Genomic DNA, 24,221 nt, shown 5'->3' with positions numbered 1-24,221 from the left:
TTCCAGTTTTTATTCTTGACTAGCTGACGCCCGCGACTTCGTCCGCGTGGATTTAGGTTTTTCGAAATCCCGTGGGAACTCTTTGGTTTTCCGGGATAAAAAGTAGCCTATGTGCTAATCCAGGATATTGTCTATGTCCATTCCGAATTTCAGCCAAATCTGTCCAGAAGTTTTTGCGTGAAGGAGTAACAAACATACACACACACACACACACACACACATACACATACAAACTTTCGCCTTTATAATATTAGTGTGATGTGATTTTACTATTTTCGATGAATTATCATGAATCCTGAATAAAATCGCACTTCCGATCGCAATCCGTGGTTTTATTTACGTCTTTCTTCCTTTGCTTATAAAACATTTATTGACCAGGTGTCAGCGCGAACAGAAAGCATAGTAATAGAAGGCATGTCCTCTGATGGAGAGCTGGTGCCACTTCTGATAGCTGCTCAGGGCTCCACGGTGGGAAGCAATACAGTATTGGCTTTGGATGTGGAGAAGAATCCAGCGAACAGCCACGCTGACTTGGGAGTTACATGCCATGTTGAACCTGTTGAAATGGTCTATGTGGAGGTAAGGAAGGTTTTTAAAATTTTTAGTAAGTACCAAAGTAATTCTCAGAACCCGTCTACGTAGCTAACTATAAAAACAGCTTTTTTTATTGAAACAAATTAAAAATAAAAGGATCCTGTAAAGGATGCTGTAAGATAAGAGAAAGAAACAAAAGGATTCAGTAAAGGATGCTGTAAGATAAGAAAGAGAACCAGCCATCATATTATTATTGATAAGCATAACCGACAGAAAGTGTGTAAAAATCGCTTCGTCCCCGACCATGATTGACTATTATATTAAATATTTTTGTAGCATGCATTCACAGAGCTGATAAACTTCTTCCAAACCCACTCGATGACATCTGAGGAGTTAGCGGAGGAGGTGTCCCTGGCAGCTGAGCAAGTAACCGCCATGAGCAAGTCAGTGTTGGCGCACGCGATCAGTCGCCGGAAGATATTCCATCTCAACGTGGATCTGAAGGGACCTGCTGTCATTCTGCCGGAGCATGGCTGTGTCCACAAGTATTAATTAATCTGATTTATATACTATTGATTGATCCATTGCTTTTTCTTTGTACCAATCTAGACCTTCCTACTGTAAGGGTGTTAGGGAAGCGCGGATAAAAAGGGTGCGACGAAGAATTTTATCGTCTAATTTTTCGCTCGCCGAATTTTTAGTTTTGTCCTCAAAAAAACAGACAGATAGAGAAATGGGACTTTCGTAAGAACTTTATAGTGTTTACTAATGAATCCATGTATGCAATGTGATAAAAGCTGCCATACCTCTTCCAGGTTAGCTCACTTCCATCTTAGACTGCATCATCACTTTCCACCAGGTGAGATTGCAGTAGTAGAATAATAAAATAATACCAATACATTTTTCAAGGCCAGGTCGTGTGATGGTGCTGGACATAAACCGGATAGTGATAAAGTCCGACCTGCAGCCTCTTAACCTCACGCTCGAGGATGCGACGTGTATGGAGCTGGAAGAGCGGCTCTACGACAGGTTCCACGCTGAATGCTCGGTTCAAGTAGGTTTTAAACAGTGTAACAAATAATTTCTTTTTCATCACAGACCTACAGAGTATTTGGAGTCGTAAGATAAAGAATGAATATAAATCATGTCACTAGAAGAATGTTACTAATATGTATGTGGAAGAAAAAAAGAGGAGAGAAAGACCAAAGATAAGATGGATGGATTGCGTGAAAGAGGATACTTGTGTAAAAGGTGTGGAAAATTTAGACGTATGATAGAAGTGAGTGGAAGAAAAGACATGTTGGGCCGACTCCATATAGCTTGGGATAAAGGATAAGAAGAAGAAGGAGATACTATTATATATTTACTCTAGCGCATAACTCTATATTATTTTCCTACTAGCTGACGCCCGCGACTTCGTCCGCGTGGATTTAGGTTTTCCGGGATAAAAAGTAGCCTATGTGCTAATCAAGGATATTATCTATCTCCATTCCAAATTTCAGCCAAATCCGTCCAGTAGTTTTTGCGTGAAGGAGTAACAAACACACACACACACACACACACACACACAAAAACTTTCCCCTTTATAATATTAGTGTGACTAATGACTGTACCGGTAACTCTATATACATTTGGATTGTTTGAAGGTACTGTTCTGTGAATGGACGGATCCGTGGAGGGAGGCGCGAAAGAATGGAGATTCAGAGTTGCACCTGGTGCCGCGGCTCAAGGCGCAGTTAGTCTTCTCTACCAGCATCAAGAAGGACTATAAACTTCTTCCCAGGTCATTTGCATTACTTCTTTATTGTACCCATCATCATCATTTCAACCCATCGTTAGCCCTCTACTGAGCATGGGTCTCGTCATGGACCTCACACGGCCTAAGTAAAGTTAGCAAACTACTCTACTGAGAACAGTAATTCGCTATTAACATAACGAAATTTAAAAATATTTTTTTCATGTCAGTCGAAGAAGAGAAGATCTAGCAAGAATTCTAGCAAGAAAGCTGTGGATTGTGTAGTTGATTACATATTTACTAATATTTAACGATAGATTTAAGTTATAGCTTTAATATATAATATGTAATTGTTTATTGTCCCAAATAAATAAAAATATAAATAAAAAATAAAAATGAGAAAGACTCTGTTAATGAGCAAAATGAAGCTTGTATCATTTTAACAAATAATTTTATTTATTTCTTTCGAGAGTATGTAACGACATCTTCTAACTCGTAAAAATATTTTGAACCATGCCTACAGCTAGTCAAAAAAACATACAAATTATTCAAGAAGCAAGAAGCAGAAAACTGTACTGAACTATCAAACTATAACTGAAATATCAAAAAGAACATCGAAACAAGCAGATCACAAAAATATTTTTATTCAGCTATAAAATAATTTAATGTAAAGTAACAAAAACCTTTTTTCATTCAGATACAAGCTCAACATATCGCTATCAAGTCTTAAGTTCAACCTCTCGGATCGCATCATCGGCCACCTGCTGGACTTCTTTGACAACCTGCCGGTCCCCACGCCCAACACTGTCCCAGTCTCCTTCATGGACTCTGGAGATTATGTCGAAGAGATCGTGGATCCTGAACTTTTGGAAGCCTTTGAGCTGGACAAGGTTACTGCAGATCCAGGGTATAAAGAGCTGGTTAAATTGAGGCAGAAGATTGTAGCGGCTTACTTTAGTAGGAACAGGTAAAGATTGATGCTTCCTTTCTACGATAGTTTTAGTTAGTCGTTAAGATTTAAAATGTCAAAAATCTCTTAAAGTAGGTAAATGACTATCTTACTGGAAAATCAGAAGCAAATGTTTCAATCTACGGTACCTATGTGACTTACGATATTTTCATTTAATTCTTTAAACCATAAACCTACTTAACTAATTCCTAAATGACCGAAATGTTAAAGCATTGTTCAGATTGTCTGACACAGTAAAGAAGCCATACCTACAGGTGTTGACTGAATATTTATGATTGAATCACAGAAATCTTTTAGACGCTAGGTCCATTATGGGTTGGATCGGCACAATAGTTTCGTCAATCATGAATGATGAATGAATGATGCAGCATTTATCCAGATATTTTCAGGCAAACATAAATTCATGGTAAGGTCACAGTAGTGATTGTGTTAAAGCAAATCCTAATAGTGTCTAATGGACCCTATAACTTTAGGGCAGCAGAAACGATGGTGGATGGTGAGAGTACCAAGTCGCCAGCTGAAGAGTCCCTCCCCACAGCGGACTTCAGTGATGAGGATGTGGAGGAATATGCCCGGTCGGTGGACCTTCCCGGGTTCGATGACAACGTGTCACCCAGCAATACTATTGGAACTTTGATGAGGTTTATTATAGGTGAATCAGTTTGCCTTTTTAATAAATTACTTACCTACCCACAGAAATCAATTTGTTGGCTCAGTGATCCAAACTGTGATCTTGGCAGATACTAGTATCATTTATTTTTCCTTAAATGACTTAAAAGGTAAACAAGTAGCTCCTCAGAGAAAGGCCAAACCAAAGGAGTACGGGTTTAATGAAAACTGCCATACCCCGTCCAGGTCAGCCCGCTTTCATCTGACTGCATCATCATTTACCACCAGGTGAGATTGCAGTCAAGGGCTAACTTGTATCTGAATAAAAATAAATAAAAAATGCGTTAGATACGCACTGTATGCGACGCATAGGTAGGCCTTGTTACCATGAACTGGCAACAATATCATGATACGAATGAAAAATAGGACTCAAGAAAGTCTAAAGCACCGTACGAATCAAGTTGCTTACGCGATTCCTCGAGGTTTCTGCGTTTTGTTTATCGTGTAAGTCGAATTCTAACTAGTTACTGGGCTATCACTAGATAATATGATCAGCAAAACATTTTTGAATATATTTGTCGTGATCAACTGCTGTTGGCTATGACCGTAGATTGCTGACCATTGCACTATTGGGCGGCCCCATTAATGCTGTTGGTAGAGATAGAAATAACAAGCATTTTATTTTTTGTACCTAGGGGAAATCGTCATCAACCTGAGCCGATCAAGTGAACTCACAGATAAACCTTATGTTATGTTGAGCATCAGTAAAGTGTGTTTGGATGTGGCACTGATGCAGTTCGGTCCAGCTGTCCAACTGTCCGTGGGGCAAGCGCTGCTCACTGATAAGCAGCATCATAGCAGCTCTGGACAGTATTTAGAACTGCTTACCAGTTCTGGAGAATTGTTTAATTTGCTGTATAGGAAGGTGAGGAGGCTTCAGTTTTTCTGTAATCTATTTCATACTCATGTGGTTCATATGATACTGACATAAATAAATCGCAAGCGAAGCTTTTATCTACAATGATAGACAAGTTATAAACTAAGGGATATTCTGGCGACTATGATATTAGCAATGTCCTTTAAATTAAAACCAGCAGTCCAGAAGGTGACAGATGGTGTGGTTATTGGAACACATGAAATTTCGAAACACGTACAGAGTTAAAATACCAAAGGTAAAAGTGTGCGCAAATAGTGATATTTTTTCACTAATACCGGGAGTGCAAAAGGTGGTAACTAAGTGGAGAGTTTGGGGTTGAGTTGAAAAATTCATCACATTTGTGGTTTGCTATTTGCTATAGATATAGCTCTGCACAAAAATAACCACGATCTACTTCTATGACGATCAAAGATCTTATGGAGATCAAACGATCAAAAATCAAAGACTCCAAGCACTCTGCGAATTCCACTCAGACTCTACTCAGACGCTACCTTATAATTTGATACTACGGTACCTACTGTAGGTAGTACCTCTGATATCATAAATATCAACTGTGTTGACCATTCAATGATCTAATGGGAGGTTTATAAGTTTAGATGAGCTTTCTTGTATGATTTTTAACCATTTCTAGGTACGAGCGAATTGTCCAGAATTCCGTTCTCACTTCCACAATGTAGAGCAAGCCCTGGTGGCAGATGTTGGGCCACTTGCGTTGTTGGTCCACGCTGCAGCACTCACGACTCTTTTCAAGTACTTGCATTACATAAACCGCAAGTAAGTGCGAAGTTGTTTTTCAAGGGCCTTTCTTTTTAATTTTAATGTTAGTCTGATCAAGTCAGCACCATGCTCGATAGTGTATACCTGTCCATTTGTTCTATGCTCCCCACAATACCATGGCTTTAAAGTTTAAATGGAAGAACATCTTGCTGAAAAGGTGATCCTTGACAAAGATCACGACCTGCAGTACTAAGGAAGATGATGCAGGCATAGAGAGATCTGGTTATGATTGATATTCCTGAACTGCGCTTCTTATTGACTTCAGCCATACCCGATTTTAGTTTTTTAACAGGAAAATATGCATAAAATACCTAGGATCTTGAATATCGTTGCGCTGCAAAAGTTAAAACAGCTTGTTTAACTTGTATTTTTTTTTAGAATTCAAAAACGTCACTCCCTGAACATAAAGAACCTAGTTCTCCCGAAGGCTCAATCATTGTGGGACTACTTGATGAGACCTGCTGATGATCCGCCCGTTCCGCCTGGTGCTACCAAGTTCAGCTATTCTGTTCGGTAAAATAATTTTCTTCTCACTCTCTTTTTTTATTACCTGGTCTCGTGTTTCGAAGGTAATGAATTCGTCATTTTAGATTTATAATGCAAGCTAATTTAAAGTTCCATTTTATGTACACATGTTAGTACATAGTAGTTCAATGTTTATGGTATTGATTCTAATTTGATTGTAGGTACGTAATATCTAAACAGATGTAGATTGAGGAACAAAAATTGTTCTTAAACTACAGGTTGTACTATCCCTATCACAATTTTCCCTGCGAAAATGAATAGCAATGCTTTAATACCAATTAAGTTAGAGTGTGGGTCATGGCTAAATATTTAGCATAACTGTTCTTGGTTGCAAACTGACGATAACCTACTCGACATATTTCGGTGAAAGTTTAATCAGCAACATATTATAGCACCCGTGATTTTCAGAAATAGAGATACATTTGAGCTGCACTTTTCAGGTTGTCCTCGGTAACAGCTCGTCTCTGTCAGGTTGAGAACCCGTTTGTTGAAGTGCGGGTGACGTCACTGGAGAGCGATTGCGTGTTCCGAGCTAATGACCGCCTCATCTTCAAGCTGTTCCTGGGCTCACTGCATGTTGAAGATCTGGCTGAAGCTACGCTTTATCCTAAGGTAAAGTAAAATATTCAAGAAGTTTCGTTCGCTGCTCGTTTGCTCGATATTTTGATTAAAAAAAAATCGGTATCATAATCTAAACTTTCCTATATCAGCTACATACTTGTATTTTAAACTCTTGAATGATTTTTCTGGGCTTTTATTTGCCAAGTGGTATTTATGCCGTTCACGTTTTTCAGAGAAATGTCTTACGAATCAAAAATGAATTGGTTTTGCAGTCTTTGATTCCTATTAGCGACCGATTTTGTGAAATATTTTTATTGGTATCGATTGCAGTTGCCACTTATCTCATCCAAAAGTCGTTCTTTTTCGATGATTACAAAAAGTATTTTCAGCGCCTGTCCGTTTAGATTTTCTTAAGATCATGTTTGGAATTTCTCAAAATCTTTTCTTAGAGAAGGGCGTTATAGAGAGAACCTATGCAAACCCACAAGTTCTAGACCCAACGGCTTGAGCTTTGAAGGTTGATTAGTCACTCAGTCAGTTTCTCTAGAGTTGTTTTTTCCAGCTCGTTTGGCCAGATGAGGACAAGGTGATAGAGATAAAGTACGTGCGCGCAGCGGCGGGGTCTCGAGCGCGCTCTGACGCCGAGCTGCGCGTGTGTGTGGGCAGGCTACACGTCGTGTTCTTCTGCTCTCTGCTTTATCAGCTGCAGGTGTGACTATTTTCTTCAACATAATAATCAACCCGTCGCCGGTCCACTACTGAAGACAGGTGTCCTCTTAGAATGAGAAGAGTTTAGGCTATTCGTACCACGCTGGTCAAGAGAGGATCGGTAACCTTCATATATCACTGAAAACATTATGAAGAACTCCCAGGCATGTTAATTTTCTCCCGATGTTTTCTTTCACCGTTTAAGCAATTTTAACAAACCGAGATTGAATCCCAGACCCCCCAAACTGTCAAAGGCTGAGGCTTTCACCGAGAATTTTCTTTGATAATTTTTTGAAAATTTCGTGCCGTTCTAACTCGCCAAAAAATTATTTAATTTAACCAACATCAGCTGATGTTACTGCCAGGGTAGGTATATTTGCAAAACAGAGTCAAAGTGATAAGATTAAAATAATAATTAACTTATGACAGTCACAGACTAAAGAAGTAGTCTTATTTCTAAGTAGGTATCTTCAAACACAACAATTTTTCTGATGAATTTTTGACATGTGCAGCAATTCCTTGAGCCATTGGTACCAACTGCCGCTGCAACGGAAGCAGCGGCGGCAGCGGAGCGCGCGGCGCAGGAGCGAGCTGCGTCCATTAGAACTGCGCCTTTGAAAGTCAACCTGGCTATTGAGGTATGATGTCTTCTTCTCATCACTCTTGATTGAACAGTCGTGGTCGTCACTTGGGCGTTGTGGCACACTTTGCTCTCCACTCTTCTCTAAGATTTGCCTTCTTCGTGCACTCGTTTAAGGGAACATGCACTGCTGCCCAAACTTGGTCTATGCCCTTGATTTGTTGTACTTAGGGGGTTTAAAACTACTTAAAATCTATGATGATTCAAGGTCGGGGGGAGTCCATTACCATTTAATTACCAGTATAGTCAAAATAAAATATTAAGACGTTCATTTTTTCAGGTTCATGCACCAGTATTACTTCTTCCACAAAAACCTTCCTCACCAAATTTATTAGTTTTAAACATGGGTAAGAGCTTTTTCCCTTCATTACTATGTTTTTGACTTGGCTCCATTTATATTTGAACTCCCTTTTATCTTGTTATTAGGTGACTTGTTAATCGAGAACTTCTTCAAAACGGTAAACGCTAGCATCGAGGCGACCAACCCAGTACTTAGTCCAGTAATCGATAATGTGTTAATCAAGCATGTCAATATAACACTCTCGCGCGCTGTTATGACATTGGCTGGCACTTTGGAAGTACAGGTAATCTTTAAAACTTTACTCTCTCTTTCAGCCAGTAATTACCACTAAAATCTTAATTAGTATGATCCCTATTAGATGCAGGATAGTTCATCTCTTCTTTTATTGGTGGTGGTAGTTCTATCAAAATATTTAAATCTATCATTTGAATCACAATTCAATGGAATTTTTTTCACATAAATGTCTTACCGACAAAAGTTCTAATAAACAAAATAAGTTTTAGTGGATGGCGTAAAGAGCTACGATGGATTCAAATAAAATATTACTGCCCCATTTTTTGATGGGTCACAATCAATTTGGTGTTTATGTCCAAATCTGTACCATTTTGGATTATTTTCAAAAACCACTTTCTTTGCAAGAACATCGCTGTTCTTAAACAGAATTGTTTATTTATACAAATAATTTCAGGAACCTATCCTAGAGCCTATATCCGTGAACTGCGACTTGAAAAGAGCCGTCAGTTATGCTCAGGTGGCGAATATAAACGCGTACAGAGACTTACTTCTCTGCGATGCCAATATAGTCATGGACACTGTATCCCTCAACCTCGGTCAGAAGGATTTAGCCACTGTTCTGGCAGTTTGGAGTGACAATTTCAGCGAAGTGCATTATATCAGTAAGTATTAATGTGATTTTCAAAACCACAATGATGATAATTCAAAAATCTTTTGAATGAGTGGCAGATTATGAACGAGAAGTGAAAAAGGCTCCAGACTCACGTTGACCAGATCTGAAAATAGGAACGCGTGTACGTAGAAGATATTTTTGCTGTTCTTTTGCTGTTGAGAAACGAGAACAAGAACAGACTCAAGATTCAAGCCGAGAAGTCTCAGTGAAAATTATACGAGTAGTCACAGCGAGACTTTTTTGGTGCTCGTGGCATGAGTCTGGATACGTCTTTTAAGGTTTATATAAGAAAAATTGCACATTGAAGATACAGGCTATTTGTTTTGCTTTTCTAGCGGTTGCTCTTTTCCCACGGGAATTTTCGTCAAACATTAATCAAGTTTAAAAAAAATTACAATGATATCATTTTACCATAGGTAGCATAACTCCAAGTTCTCCAGTAGAAATAGCGCCATCTGAAGCAACAGTTAAGAAGCTCCAAGCATTTTTCGCTCAAGGAGAGCCTGTAAGGAAAGAATCAGTTGTCAGGTAACTTTTTTATCTCTTAGAAATTTCCGAGATAATCAATCATTTTCCGAGATAAAAGTATAAGAATATGACCATCTCAAAGAAACAACAAACTTACGCTTATATGCTAAATGTCAAGATCGGTTCAGTGGTTAAGTCGCAAAAATGTAACTGATAGACAGACAGATTTTTGAATTTATGTGGGATGTGATAAACTAAAGTTCTACATTTTCACGTAGTGCAAATATTTTGACAGGTTCACTTTGGAAGGAATAGAGTTAAAGTTATTCTCAGACATGGATGAGGTACTCAGCTCACCAGTTCGCGACTTGAACCATGGTCTGGCAAAAGTGACAGCCGGCGAAGCTAACGTACACTTCGACTATTACTCCGACAGCAGCATTGAAGTCAAGGCCAGTTTACAGAGTCTTCTCATTGAGGATATACGACCTGATACCACTATCGCTATTAGGAGGTAATTCTTTTTTGTACAGTTTTGGATTCAAAGGTTTAGGTGTAAGGTGATGTACGTAAGTTTCTCGTGTCGTGATTATCTTGTAAAGTTTGAGTAGGTACTTACAAGAGAAGAAAGTAGGTATAATTTTCTATGGAAGTATTTGAGCCGAGACCTCAAAACTGATTTTATAAAGCGTGATTGTCGTCAAGTGCATTGATAGGAACGAAGCTACCATATGAAGATTGAAGGTGACTATTTATTTCTAAATTCTATCTAACCATACAATAAGGCAATACATAAGATTTACTGCTCCAACCAAAATACAGATGCGACAAACGGATTATAAAACAGAATATTCATTTACTTTAATCCAACACAAAAAAATACATTAATAGAAAGTATGTAAAATCTAAATTAGTATTTAAAATGTATCGCACCAATGAACGGGCCCGAACACACTCAAATGTTGTAATTACCAAATGTAACTACAATGCTGTCAGGATCCAAACCTGGAATTTCTGGAATTTGTAACTATATTATTTAGTTAAAACAGTGAACACTTGAGTTTATCTCCATATTAAACAAACCGCGATCTTTACGCAATGTATTTTTTCTAGAATTTTCGAATCTCAAGGCGGTGGTACCCGTGCAGGCGGTGGGTTTTCCGTGGTCAGACCAGCTTTACTGGAAGCGTCTTTACGCCGCTCAGCTCGCGCCGTGACTCTTGATGTAAGAGTGGAACGAACACGACTTAATCTCTCCCTGCCCTTCCTGCTAAGACTCGCGAAGAGTTTGCTAGATGCTATGCCAGGTGAGGAAAAAAGATTTTTCTAAGATCTCTTTCTTTACTACCTAACTTTCTTTTTCTTTTCTTATCTTTCGACTAACTTTTCTTTTCAAAGCACATCGTTTCAAATTCAATTTTCCCTCATTCATCATAATCATCATCATCGTGTGCTCTCTTCTAAGTTTGGTGGTCATCATGCGAAAAGTTTCTGTATCGACAGCTGCTTCTTTTAATTTTGGATAACTTAACCTTGACTTATTCCTCATTACTGAGGGTCATAATCTCTTGCCATTAATCCAGTAAGCATTTTATATCCTAGAAATTGCTTCTTTCCGAAATAAATGATCTTCGCTAATTAAATAAATATAATAATTTCAAATTTTTATTTTAATTCTAATTGATTGTTCTGCTATTTTTTGCCACAAAGAAAATCCTGAATCAGGGATTGATATTCAATTTTATTTTATTTTTTCACAAGGCAACATGTCTAAATTGGTAGTGATTTAAGCGGCTTTAAACAAACGTCCTCTATTAATATCCTTCATTTTTTATGTCTACAGGGGAGAAGATACTAGAAGGTGGTGTGATTAACCATGGATATGTGGGCGATGGACCAACGCGCACCAATAATAACAGAGCGGCAAGATTCCCTAGCTCCAGTGATTCTACAAGTGGCTATTATTCTACAGGTGTGGTACTTACAGATTTTTTTTCTGGCCGTAGAATAAACTCCACATTATTACTTTCTCATACGAATTGATGAAATCCGCATGACAAGCGGAAAAGACCGTATTTTGTGGAGACCATTGCAAGAGAACTATGTCCGAATGGATGTTTATCGGTTGAAAGGCAACGATGGCCATCTTGCATTGTGGTAATACCGCAGTAAGAAATTGGTATCAATTTAAAATGCCATAATTATTTACCAATCCTATAATAATAATAAGTTGCTGATTAAGTTATGGTCAAACATACCTGTACAATTTTAGCAGCTTAGTATTCAAGACTTAAATCCAATTTTCTCAATACATGTCTGATTTCAGCAACCTCAGTATCAGAAGACATGCCAAGCCTATCAATATCAGTACAATGTCGACAACCTGAAGTCATGTTCTTCACTGATCTGATGAAAACAGAAGGTCACGCCTTACTCCTCAGAACAGAACTCCTCATTGACTACTCCAGCCATTCTAATACTGAAAGCCTAGTGATATCTTTAGCTGGTCTTCAAGTTATGTCCAAATTACAATCGAAGTTAAAGAATCTGCCGCCACAATTGGTTTTGAAGCCATGTGATCTGGAGTTTTCCAAGAGTTTCAAGAATTTGGAGGAGGGTATTATGGTTCGCCTGTCCGTTTCGGAGATCGATGTTCATATTGCTGCCACTACTGTGCATACTGTGATGGGTAAGTGGACAATTTCAACGACAGTATTACTTACTCCTTAATTTTTTTAATCAGTCGTGGCCCGTGGGGTGGAAAAAATTTAAATTGGTTTTAGAATCCTAGTTCTACACATGTTTTAAAAATCTAAAAACACACATTCTCTTAATATTCTCATTATTTTTTTGTAGTGTTAATTGATCCAGCTTGTAAAGTTCAATTTATGTCAGAAATTATAAAAATGCAGACTTTTTCATAAATTTGAATTGGGGAATAGCTCAGGCTCATATTTTTACTGACCCAATTAAAATGAATACCATATATAAATTTGCATTAATTGGGATATGTAAATAGTTAATCCTGTAATTTTAGATATCATAGAAGAAATAACAACAGAACTAACAATACCAGATGAGAAAGACTGTTTCAATTTCGCCACTTACAATCCAAGGTCAGAGAAACAGGATGAAGATCTCTGGTCCCCAAAAAAGTTGACTCCATATGTGGGCTTCCACGCTGAAGATAGCTACATCCAGCCGAAATATCCCAGTGCGATGCCGGTGGAAACTTTTGTGGTGACCGTACCAGTAGTTCGTGTGACTTTTGAGATTGAGCATACTGTTAGAATTCCTGTTTTGCTTGTAAAGGTAAGTTGGGTGTTTGTCTTCTATGGGTTTCTTCTTGTTCCGTTGGCGTACCACCGTAGTGTGAGAGTGATGAATAATGGCAATCACTTTTGGATTAATTAACTCTCTCTGTTGGTTAAAATGCACTATTGTAGTATGAATAAGTTTAAAACAACACATTTGGAGGATCACAAAAATTAAGATTGTAAAAATGTAATAATAATCATCACTTTTGTGCTAAGAGGCTGGATTCACTATCATTGCGGCATATTCCAAATGTATAGTAGCATAAAAGCCTTAAAATAATTATATTCTGTTGACCAGCATTTTTTACACTCCACGCTTGCATTTACAACATATTACATTTTGTCAAGTAATAATAATATGACTCAATTTTACAAATTACAAGCAATGATATTAAAGGAACTGCTAATTTTATCCATACTATTTAATCTCCGTATAGACTATAGATACTGAACAGGACGGGTGATATAATACAACCTTGTCGAACTCCTTTAAAATATGGTTGAGATGCATTGTATGCACCTTAGCGACCTTCGTAGCTTAAGAAAGCAAAAAAAAAAACCCTGTAGGTTAAAGATTTCATACTGTCTTTCTTTGATGGTGAAAGATTAAAATTGTTCCATTGGTACTCTTTTGCAGCTCTCTGCAGAGGTATCTTTACACGACTGGTCTCGACAACTACACGGAGGTGGATCTCTCAGCGCGCAGGCTCGGGTTTACAACGAGCGTTTGGACGCATGGGAACCACTTCTTGAGCCGGTGATGCAAGACAATATCCAACGACCTTGGGAAATCACTGCTACATTATTTCAAGTGAATACTTATCACAGTAATTAACGAAAAATTTACATAAATAAAAATGGGTGACGATCTACGGGAATCACTTGGGGAACTCAGCATTACCATAATCATTGAAAGATATGCCAACTCTTTCCAAGTACATAATATTCAAATATCCTGACGCGATAATCGTTTAAAATCTTATACTCAAAAACTTCAGAAGTCCAATTGGTCTTAGAGAGTTTAATTCACTTGTGACTCTTAAATGTCAAGCAAAAAACCGTAATGGGAAAACGTAAATAAATAAAATAAATAATCGTTTATTCGTATTTAAAATTTCATTGATATAACTGGAACTTCTTTTGTTTTGCAAAATTTGATTTCACCAAACAAAACCATCATGTAGAATGTACGTTAAGTGTCTATGTGACTCAGGGTATAATAATTATAAAATTAAACCAAAAACGTCTTCCGTCTCTTTATTAGTATCAGTCGCTTACTTATTCAATTATTTTCAGGCCAAAGCATATCCTATGTCATCACAACTAGACACCAAAAGCCAAGAAACAACGATGGCTGACGCGGTCCCAGCAGAACCAATACGAAAAACCAAAAAGAAAAATGAATTTGAATCGGAAACATCTGCAGATGAAGCAGATACTGATAACGAAATGGTTTTCATAAAGAACCCTAATGGAAAAGAGAATAAGGGTTACAAGGTTGATTTCAACGCGTGCAATATGTCTTTCCTGAAAGCTCTGGATGTTGAGGAATCAGATTCAGATAATGAAAATGGAATGGAAAAGTTAACTAATGCTATTGGACATTTGTTTACCGAGTAAGTATATTTTAAAGAGAGAACAACTTATCTCAATAAAACATAGTTAACAAGTGTATTTAGGTATGAAATTTAAAATAATATTTTTTTACAATTAATTTTTTTTTCTTGCCATATAGCTCCATCACACCATACCATAATATTATGGTAGCTTTATTGCTACTACCACCTAGCCTATGGGCTAATAAGTAATATTATTCTAGCTTAAACTTCTACTACTTCTTTTACAATTACTAAATGATCTTTTCATTTTAGTAGTGACTCAAGCATCGATGATCTAAGTAACGATGAAGATTCTTCAGCACCGGAGCAGAGTGAAGTTGAAGTGAGTGAGAGGGAAGAAGAAGAAGATGAAAACGAAGGAAAAGCTATTACGTATGTCGATGGAGAAGAGAAGAAGAAACTAGATAATAGAAGTGTTACTGTGCAGGTAAAATTATTTTTTCTCGAAAGTGACTTGAATTGAATTGAGGTAAAAATGTTAAGTTTAGAAAAACGGATCTATTCACACTTTGGTGATATATTTTAGGAACCAGAAAGACAAGATAGTGTGGAGTCATCTATAGAAGATACTCGTCTCTGCACCTATATAGCGCTTGAAGCACGGTCGCCGTTAAACATTACTTTAGCTCCATCAGCTGTAAGAGCGCTGCAAGCGCTTTCAAACGCTATAACTGATCGAACAGCAGCCGTTACTGCTATCGTGGCTGCTGAGAGTGGATTGCAGTTGATAAATGACATAGGTAGGTATGAAATAGGTATGACTAAAGTAAAATGTGCTGCAGGAATTAAGGGAATAATTTAAATTAATGGTGATAAATAAGTGGAAGTTATTTCAGCGGGTTTCAGTTATTTCAGTTACAAAACATTGTAAACAAGATGACATAAGACTAGATAATCCAAACAGCACCATCTACATAAAGCTATTTGAAAATAAAGTGCAATTCATTCATACACTAGTTTCAGGCAGAAAAACTAAAAAGAAATAGATAGGTTTGCAGAAGTAATCTCTTCACCAAAAGTTAAATTGTTTATTAACACTTGTCTTTTGTCGAGATACGTGATATGAAGATCATTTTCTTTTTAGTGAAATTGTGAGGAAACTTTCATGCCTGAGAATTCTTCATAATGCTAAAACATTCTTATAGGAAATTCATGCAGCAATAGATAGCGGTTTGCGATGATGATTGTAAACATTTAATGATGGCTATTGGCTACTAACTAGGTGTAGCCTTTGTATTGACCTGCAATCTAATTTGACCTTAGGCCCGGGATCAACGGTGCATCTCAGAACACATGCTGAGACTGATCTGGCGGGCAACGATCGCGTTCTAGCGGTAGCTGACTACGACCACTCCAGCCGACCTAGCACACCCGGTAATTTTACAACAAATCTATAAACATACTATATCCCGTTCTTTTTGTAGTACCTACTGTGCCTTACTGTGAGGAAACTTTGTTTTTCAGGCTGTGATACTTCGGGAGCGGATTTGCTAGACGACGTCGAAAAAGAAACTAAGCAAGAGATGACTGATATTAGTGACGAATGGGACTGGTTAGTATTAATTCTTTTGTATATAAGTAATTATTGGTTTTTTGAAACGGCTCTGACGATTTGGATGAAATTGTGTATTTAGATAACTATGATGTTTTATTTTCCCAGTTTATCATGTCTTTCCTGAGTTTTCCGGGAATTTAGGGATAACAACATTCAAATCCAAAGATGCTGAGCAAAGCTCGCTGGTACCCGCGTAATTAATACTAATAATACAAGAACCATGCTGGCTTAGTGGGTAATAGGTATTGATCCTTAATAAGTTTAGTCCAGATCCTAGAATAGTATGACTGATTAAAAAAATATTTCCTACGTAACGAAAGTATCAAAACTCCCAAGGGACCTCATTGATTTGTCTACCTAAATTATGTCTGAAATTGGAGCACTTTAGAAATCCATAAGTAGGTTTTGGTATTCTAGTAACTAGTTTCGAATTTATTACTTTAAAACGTTTTTTTTTTTTAATTTACAGACTAGCGCTTGGCTGCAATCAGACCTGCTAGCAAGTGATGATGCAGCCTAAGATGGAGCTCGCTTGCCTAGAAGTTGCCTATTCACTCTTGAATTGAAGGTCACATATCAAAAGTAGAAGGGAAAACTGATGCCGGAAGGGCGTTCCATATCCTAGCGGTTCGGATTAGAAACTAGAAAAGCAAATCGCTTCGTACATGTCCGAGGAATGAATTACGAAAAACAACAAATTTAATCTAATTTTGTTTGTCTAGTTTCGAAGGTGGATTTCCAGCAAGTGCCGCCCCAGCAGGAACGGAAGGGGAGTCCCCGGGTGCTCCGCCCGCTATCGCTGAATTGCTTCGAAAATTAACTGATCAGACTTTGTCTATACGGCTGCATGATTTCGATCATCTTAACGTGAGTCATAATTCATTAGAAAAATGCATCATTATTAATGCTTTATTGTGAATTGTAATGGCTTTAAATCTCTATTCTAATCTCATAAGCATCAAATTTTAATATAATGAGATCACGAGTATATACCTTACGTCGTATCACATGCTTTTCCTTTTTCTCTCCAGTCGTGTTGGATTGATATCCAATCGGATTATGAGAGTGAGGGAATAGAGCACACTTAAATTAGTGCACCATAGTATCGCCTAGCTTGGCTAATCTCTGTTGAGATTGGCTACTGAAAATGACGTTATTATAACGCACTTCAGTGTAAAAATTATAGAAAAATCAACGATCGTGAGATATTCTGAGAAATGTATGGTTTGACAAAATACTTTGTATTAGATCTAACTCTATTTTGTCTGATATGAAAAAGAAGACATTTTTTCAGTTGTGTGACCTTAAAATGCAGCTGCTGATGAAATGACATAGATAATAATATTATTTTAATAGATCGTGTGCCCTCAACGCTCGGTGTCGAAGCTTCATGTCCTGCATCCGAGTAAGAACGGAACCCGCTACTACATCGTGGTGGAGAGGAACTCTAAATACAACAACAAGAAAATTATCGTCAGGTCACCCTTGCAGGTAAACTGTTATTTATCAAAAAAAAAAATTACTTTTCAAGCACATTTTCACACCAACACTGTCGAAAAAACTCTTTCTGGCCATGTTTTCCTTAAAATATTTTCTGAATTGGCTGTTAATAAAAAAATAATAGGTAGGTAACTATTAAAATTTTCACCAGGTCCGTAATGAAACGTCCTACGCTCTGGAGTTGCTCTACCGGCAATCAGACCTAGAAGCGGCGGGGGAAGAACCCGTAGGAGCTGTGCGGAACCCGTTCTGTGGTCTACTGCGCTTGGCCGTGCTAGCGCCTCACGACACTTACAACGTTCCTCTTTATATCGCTTATCACTGCAAGTTGTTTCTCGTTCCTACTAATTTTGAGTAAGTTCTTCTTCTTCTTTATCTTATAATTATGGCTTTCCAGATGGTTGAATCGTAGTTTTCAGCATTGTTACGTTGTTCCTAATTTTTTTGTTCACTTGTTACGTGAAGATTAATCTGCTGCGGTAAGAGGACAAACACTACAGAAGCTAAATCGTTTTAACTAAAACATTCTTCAGCAAAGTAGAACTAAATGTTCTGGGAAACTATCACCACCTACTTCTAAGATTTTTTCTTGGTATCCTGTCGGCTCAAAATTTTAGATAGAGAGATCCTTGGATGAGAAAATCGCGACTACATCTGCGTGGATTTAGATCTTAAACAATTCCGTGGTAACTTTTTAATTTTCTGGGTAGAAAAATGCTGCAACAGGACTTGCCAGCAAGCTTGATTGCAGCTAAGCGTTAAGAGCGTTGAAGCATGATCCTGATTCACAAGTTTAGGTATTTACCCGAGGTTGTTTGTTTGTTTCCGTGAACGGACGTACTCAGTGCAGTTTAGTTTATAACAAACCGTTTTGATCCTAGACGATTTTCAAACGGATTATTTTTTCAATATTTTTAAGTATGTGGTGTTAGTTTGTCGTTTTTTTCAAAACAGTGATGTTTTTAAAACAGTGTATTGTCTTTATAGATTAAGTACGAGTGAATAAAACTTATAATTGTAGTCAGTACTTAATACTAATCTTTTATATACTTGTGTAAGTATAAGAGAGTCAAGAAATTATACAAAATTCAACTTTTCTTATAAATTTTTACGAAAATATGGTTCCTTTATCATGCACAGTATAAATAGTTACACCTACTATAATAATTTTCACATATATATTTATAAAGGCTAAAATAAATGTGAAATCCGTCTAAAATTTAAACAGTCCTAAATATTTAATTTGCAATATTATCAAAAATATAATGCAATGCTAATACTCATAAAGAGATTGAGCATTTTTTTTTTTATTTATGGTCCTTTACAATCTTTTCAAATTTTATTGTTAGTACTAAATCGTACTTACCGTAAGCGCAAAACAATGGACAGTACAATGAAAGGGATTAACAGGTACAAAAATGCAGATGTTACACTTGAGTAGCTATTTATTCATCAAAAATAAGTGCATTGCTACACGAGTAAGCTAGGGATACAAAAACAAAATAAGATAAAGTTCAAAACTAAAAGTACAAAAACCCACCTACTACTTTTAAAAACTTCACCGCAGATGATTGATTTATATTTGAATATGTATAAATCATTATATACATGTATTCGAAATTTTCATAGTAACTGCTATGATTTGATATCAAACTCGATCCATCTATTTCAAGTTTATTTTTTCTTGATATACATTTCTTTTTCATGACATGTGTAGGTAAACCAATTTCAATATACTTTTTTTGGTTTTGTAGGTTATATCTCTTACATTCGTTTTGATTATGATAAGTTCTTTTATGACATATCGGAAAATTTTATGACATATGACAATATAGCCTCTAACACACGGAATGGTAAAGCGAAGCCAAAGAGAAATCTCATTTATCAAAATTTAATGTGCAGTTTGGCAGTAATAAGTGAATCGATGAACCAATAAACAAACAAACACGCAACACAACACGTGACAGGTTGTGATGGCAATCAGGGTGGGGACGCCCCGCACACCCACACAATCCCTGGGCTAATCCGGTGCGGGATAGCGCGGGTGACGTGCGGGTGTGCAGTACGTCCCCCGCCTCATACCTCGATTGCCATCTCGACCTGTCACGTACTATACATAGCTGCCGAAAACTCAGTCCTCCCTTAGTTGGATAAAGAATTGTTTTACCAACTTAGGATATTTTCCGGGAAAGGACATAGGCTACTTTTTATCCCGGAAAAACAAACAGTTCCCGAGGGACAGCACGCTATCTTTCACACATTTGTCGTTCAACAACTCCGCAACAGAGCTACGGATTGACGGCATTTTTTGCGTTGAAGACATAACAAGTGATACAGACTACTTTTTTCCAAAATAAACAAACAGTTCCCGAGGGACAGCACGCTATCTTTCACACATTTGTCGTTCAATAACTGCGCAACAGAGCTACGGATTGACGGCATTTTTTGCATAGACATAGTTGAAGACCTAGCAAGTTATATAAGCTACTTTTTTCCCGAAAAATATGAACACTTCCCGCGGGATAGCATACTATTTTTCACGCATTTGTCGTACAATAACGCCGCAACAGAGCTACGGATTGACGCTTTTTTTTTGCAAAGACATAGTGGAGAATCTAAAAAGTGAAATAAGCTACTTTTCTCTCTAAAAACCAAACAGTTCCTGCAGGATAGCATGCTATCGTTCAGGCATTCGTCATTCAATAACGCCGCAACAGAGTTACGGATGGACGCTTTTTTTTGCAAAGACATAGCTGAGAAACTAATAAGTAATAAATGCAACTTTTTCTCCCGAAAAATATTATATGAACACTTCTCGCGGGATAGCATACTGTTTTTCACGCATTTGTCATTCAACGCCAACGTTTGTCAACGCCACAACAGAGCTATGAATTGACGTCATTTTTTTAGGGTTCAAGCAAAAACGGAACCCTTATAGGATCACTTTGTTGTCTGTCTGTCTGTCTTTCCGTCGTGTCTGTCAGGAAACCTATAGGGTACTTCCCGTTGACCTAGAATCATGAAATTTGGCAGGTAGGTAGGTCTTACAGCACAAGTACAGGAATAAATCTGAAAACTGCGAATTTAAAAAAAAATGTTTCAATTTTCAAACTAAGGTAACTATACCAAGTGGGGGTATAGTTATGAATCATATGAAAGGGCTTTACCTGTACATTCTAAAACAGATTTTTATTTATTTTTATGCATAATAGTTTTTGATTTATCGTGCAAAATGTTGGAAAAAATAGCCGAGTACGGAACTCTTAGTGCGCGAGTGTGACTCGCACTTGGCCGGTTGTTTTGCATAGGCATAGTCGAGGAAAAAGTATTATAGACTACTTTTCCTTTCAAAAAAACAAATAGTTCCCGCAGGATAGCATGCTAAAACACATGATAAAATAACTTAGGCATTGCATAAAATATTGTAACAAACCTCAATTATTATTAAAACCTTGAATCACGCGAGCGAAGCCGCGGGTGATAGCTAGTTCAAAAATAAAACCATCACAAAGATCCACGAGAGATGACCACGTGCAAATGATAGTAATTATCTTATTGTTTCAGGTGTTATGGTAGAGTGTACAATGTATACAACCAAAATCTAAATACAAAATACCGTACTAATGCTGTAAAAGACAATAAACTAATGCTATTATGCAAATGAAAAAAAAGAAATCATAATGGAATACAAGAAACCGCGCTAATGCCATAAAAGGACGATGAATCATCAAAATTTTATTTAGCGGCTAGGACATTTAGTAAGGCTATTGGGATATAGCATTGTCAGCCGGTTATAACTGTATAAGCCTTTAAGAATATTTAATTCTGAAAAATTATAATTCTAGTCAATAACTAATTATACAAAATTCAACTTCCCGTTTATTTAAAAAACATGGTTTTCCTTATCACAAACGGTATAATGAAACCTTGAGTATTGAGTTTTACATATTTATAAAAGCTCTTGAAATAAATGTGCAACCCATGTAAAATTTAAACAGTTAAAAATTTATTTTTTAGAAATTATTAAAAATATAGATCAATGCCACTGCTCTGATAGGCATTGATCTATTCTCTACCGAAATCGCGTTTTACAATCTTTTCAAATTTGAAAATTAAATTGTTCCCTTTCAATGAAAGGGAACAATAGATACCAATTGCAGCTATTTGCTCGAGGCAATACTTATTTATTAACTAGCTGATGCCCGCAGCTTCGCCCGCCTGGATTTAGGTTTCTAAAAATCCCGTGGGAACTTTTGATTTTCCAGGACAAAAGTAGCCTATCCGTAACAGCCCGTCCCCGGGATGCAACGCATTTCTGTACCACGTAAAAAACATCTAAACGGATGATGCTTTAAAAATCCCGAGGGATCACCAGGATTTAGGAATGCAATTCCTTACAGCATCATGTAAACACAATTTAAAAATATACAAAAAGTTTTAATCTATCTTTAAGAAAAAATTGCGAGTATTAAAAATACCTAGTATTGAGAAGTGATAGTCGCACTACAATTTCAGGTAAATCGTAAATAATCCGATAACAATTGCTAAGCAAACAAGCGTTACGTCCGTTCTCGGAGAGGCCTCGGCCGATACTAATTTCCTAGTTCAATTTACTATTGCTTGTTGCACGGTTTTGTAGTGTGTTTCAAGATTATTTTTTGGAAACAAATATTAATTAAATTTAAGTTTTTTTTTTTCTGTTTATATTGCAAATATGTTCTTCTTTAATGAGTACTTAGTTTTATTTATAAATGAAGAAAAATAACCCACCTAAATGACAGTTTTATGTGTCTGTACTTTTATGAAATTATGACTTTTTTGTTTGAATTTTTATAATGTAAAAAATGCCAAACGAAAGATTTGGTTCTGTCATCTTATTAGTTCAGGACCTTTTCTTTGGTAAATATATCTCTTTGTGAGAATCGACCAAGTAACTTTTGATGTAGTGAACGTCAAAGATGACACGAAATCCAAAATTCAGTAATAGTCTTTTGGTATTTTAGGCAATAAAAGATAAACTATGAATAAATTGCAAAATGTTGTCTGTCAATTTAATAAATCAGGAAATATTCTACAAAGTAGTATATACACGTTTTACATAAATGCAGTGTTTAATAAAATATAGGGGGGCAAAATGGCTTAAAAATAGCTCATGCCGGTTCAACACTCTTAAAAAACAATACTTTATCAACTCTCTTTGTTCTCCTCATAGAAGCTATCAGGCAGCGACTCAAGGTATATGGTGGATGGAGCTGGCGAATGAGCTGGGCAGTTCTCACGATGTAGTCTGCCCGGCCATGGCCGATGACGATCCCAGCGTCTTTGCAATGAGAGTGGTTCCAGTGGAAGGTATACATTGATACGATACTCATATTGTAATTGTGGACATAAATACTAGATTTTTTTGGATGAGATGTTATTTAAGGAACAAATTGTTTGTACAAAATGTAAAAGTATCATTAACACCAAGTCGCTTCAACGCAAAGTAATTTTATGTCACCTAGGGCTTATAATATGTCGGAAGTGTGAAGATTCATACGGAGTTTATCCTTAGATTAGGTTTTTGGATTTGCTCATCATTCTGTTTCTTACAGGTTGCCAGTCCCACAAAGTATCTCGCTCGATACCTAATCTGCTAATTCGAATCCTGCCTCCCTTGGGGGTCCATAACCGTCTTCCACACGCCCTGCAGCTATCGGGAGGTCACGTCAAGGTCAGGGTGGAAGCTGGAGAAAGAGCTCACGTGTATACGTTGCGGCCGAATCATTCGCACAAACTGACTTTAGAGATATACTATCTTGGGTTGCCGTGGTCCGGGACGTTTACGTATTCTCCAGGTTAGTTAATTTATAAATATTATGTAAATTTCAGATAATAATTAATACTATTTTGGGATATATTTGCACACAGTCACAATTGCATTCGATGGAACTAAGTATTTTTCAAATTCTAAACCATAATATCGATCTAGACATTTACTTACTTCTTTTCAAATTGATTTACTTAGTCTCAAAAGATTACTAGTAATTGAATAATATTTAATTTTCTATTGTTATTATTTCTATATTAATGAATTTCATATCGTAAAAAAAAATAAGTTTCATGTGCTCAATCAAAAAATATTCACAACGAACTTGCAACATTCCGTCACTTATCTCAAGTTTGGTATTAAAAACATAATTTTCATCAAATTCTGCTTACATACGTTGTATACATCGATGGTTGCATTATAGAAGAAAGTTATTGACTCATCTTACTGATTATATTCAAATTATCTTCTGAAATCTACTCAGACATGACAGAGAAGACTATAAGCATGACAACGGAGTGTGAGACGGAGGGTGGCAACAAGCGGCTCATAGTGCGGGCTCGCTTGCAAAGAGGACCTAACCTGCGCCTACTGCTGTACGCGCCGTGCTGGTTCATTAATAAGACCGGGCTTCCGTTACAGATTAAGGTTTGTTAGGCTTAATTACCTTGGCGTGGCGCGCTCTTGGAAAGGCCTATGTCCAGCAGTGGACGCATACAGGCTGATGGATGGATGGATGGAATTACCTT

General features: G+C 37.1%; 1 protein-coding gene across 4 annotated transcripts in view; it reads left to right on the top strand.

Annotated features, from left to right (window-relative positions):
* Nucleotides 1–24,221, top strand: part of LOC123870539 (vacuolar protein sorting-associated protein 13A-like) — a 46,447-nt gene that overhangs the window by 7,568 nt on the left and 14,658 nt on the right. For 3 of the 4 annotated variants that reach the window (XM_045913890.1, XM_045913887.1, XM_045913888.1), the window contains exons 9-41: nt 379–579; nt 871–1,079; nt 1,444–1,588; nt 2,181–2,317; nt 2,967–3,236; nt 3,713–3,891; nt 4,544–4,773; nt 5,417–5,559; nt 5,941–6,075; nt 6,528–6,699; nt 7,211–7,357; nt 7,869–7,994; nt 8,277–8,343; nt 8,423–8,580; nt 8,986–9,193; nt 9,621–9,732; nt 9,968–10,186; nt 10,786–10,979; nt 11,516–11,644; nt 11,999–12,361; nt 12,710–12,984; nt 13,627–13,800; nt 14,286–14,605; nt 14,861–15,035; nt 15,135–15,348; nt 15,872–15,982; nt 16,073–16,160; nt 16,886–17,030; nt 17,520–17,654; nt 17,815–18,017; nt 22,876–23,012; nt 23,258–23,500; nt 23,957–24,120. In XM_045913890.1, coding sequence (XP_045769846.1) covers nt 379–579; nt 871–1,079; nt 1,444–1,588; nt 2,181–2,317; nt 2,967–3,236; nt 3,713–3,891; nt 4,544–4,773; nt 5,417–5,559; nt 5,941–6,075; nt 6,528–6,699; nt 7,211–7,357; nt 7,869–7,994; nt 8,277–8,343; nt 8,423–8,580; nt 8,986–9,193; nt 9,621–9,732; nt 9,968–10,186; nt 10,786–10,979; nt 11,516–11,644; nt 11,999–12,361; nt 12,710–12,984; nt 13,627–13,800; nt 14,286–14,605; nt 14,861–15,035; nt 15,135–15,348; nt 15,872–15,982; nt 16,073–16,160; nt 16,886–17,030; nt 17,520–17,654; nt 17,815–18,017; nt 22,876–23,012; nt 23,258–23,500; nt 23,957–24,120 — 5,928 coding nt within the window. The remainder of the gene's footprint in view (nt 1–378; nt 580–870; nt 1,080–1,443; nt 1,589–2,180; nt 2,318–2,966; nt 3,237–3,712; nt 3,892–4,543; nt 4,774–5,416; nt 5,560–5,940; nt 6,076–6,527; nt 6,700–7,210; nt 7,358–7,868; nt 7,995–8,276; nt 8,344–8,422; nt 8,581–8,985; nt 9,194–9,620; nt 9,733–9,967; nt 10,187–10,785; nt 10,980–11,515; nt 11,645–11,998; nt 12,362–12,709; nt 12,985–13,626; nt 13,801–14,285; nt 14,606–14,860; nt 15,036–15,134; nt 15,349–15,871; nt 15,983–16,072; nt 16,161–16,885; nt 17,031–17,519; nt 17,655–17,814; nt 18,018–22,875; nt 23,013–23,257; nt 23,501–23,956; nt 24,121–24,221) is intronic. The other variant, XM_045913889.1, reaches the window with a different exon arrangement.

Source organism: Maniola jurtina, chromosome 12 (assembly GCF_905333055.1).
Source record: "Maniola jurtina chromosome 12, ilManJurt1.1, whole genome shotgun sequence".
Taxonomy (NCBI): domain Eukaryota; kingdom Metazoa; phylum Arthropoda; class Insecta; order Lepidoptera; family Nymphalidae; genus Maniola; species Maniola jurtina.
The sequence above is the reverse complement of the archived record's forward strand: the minus strand, read 5'-3'. Positions and strand labels throughout refer to the sequence as shown.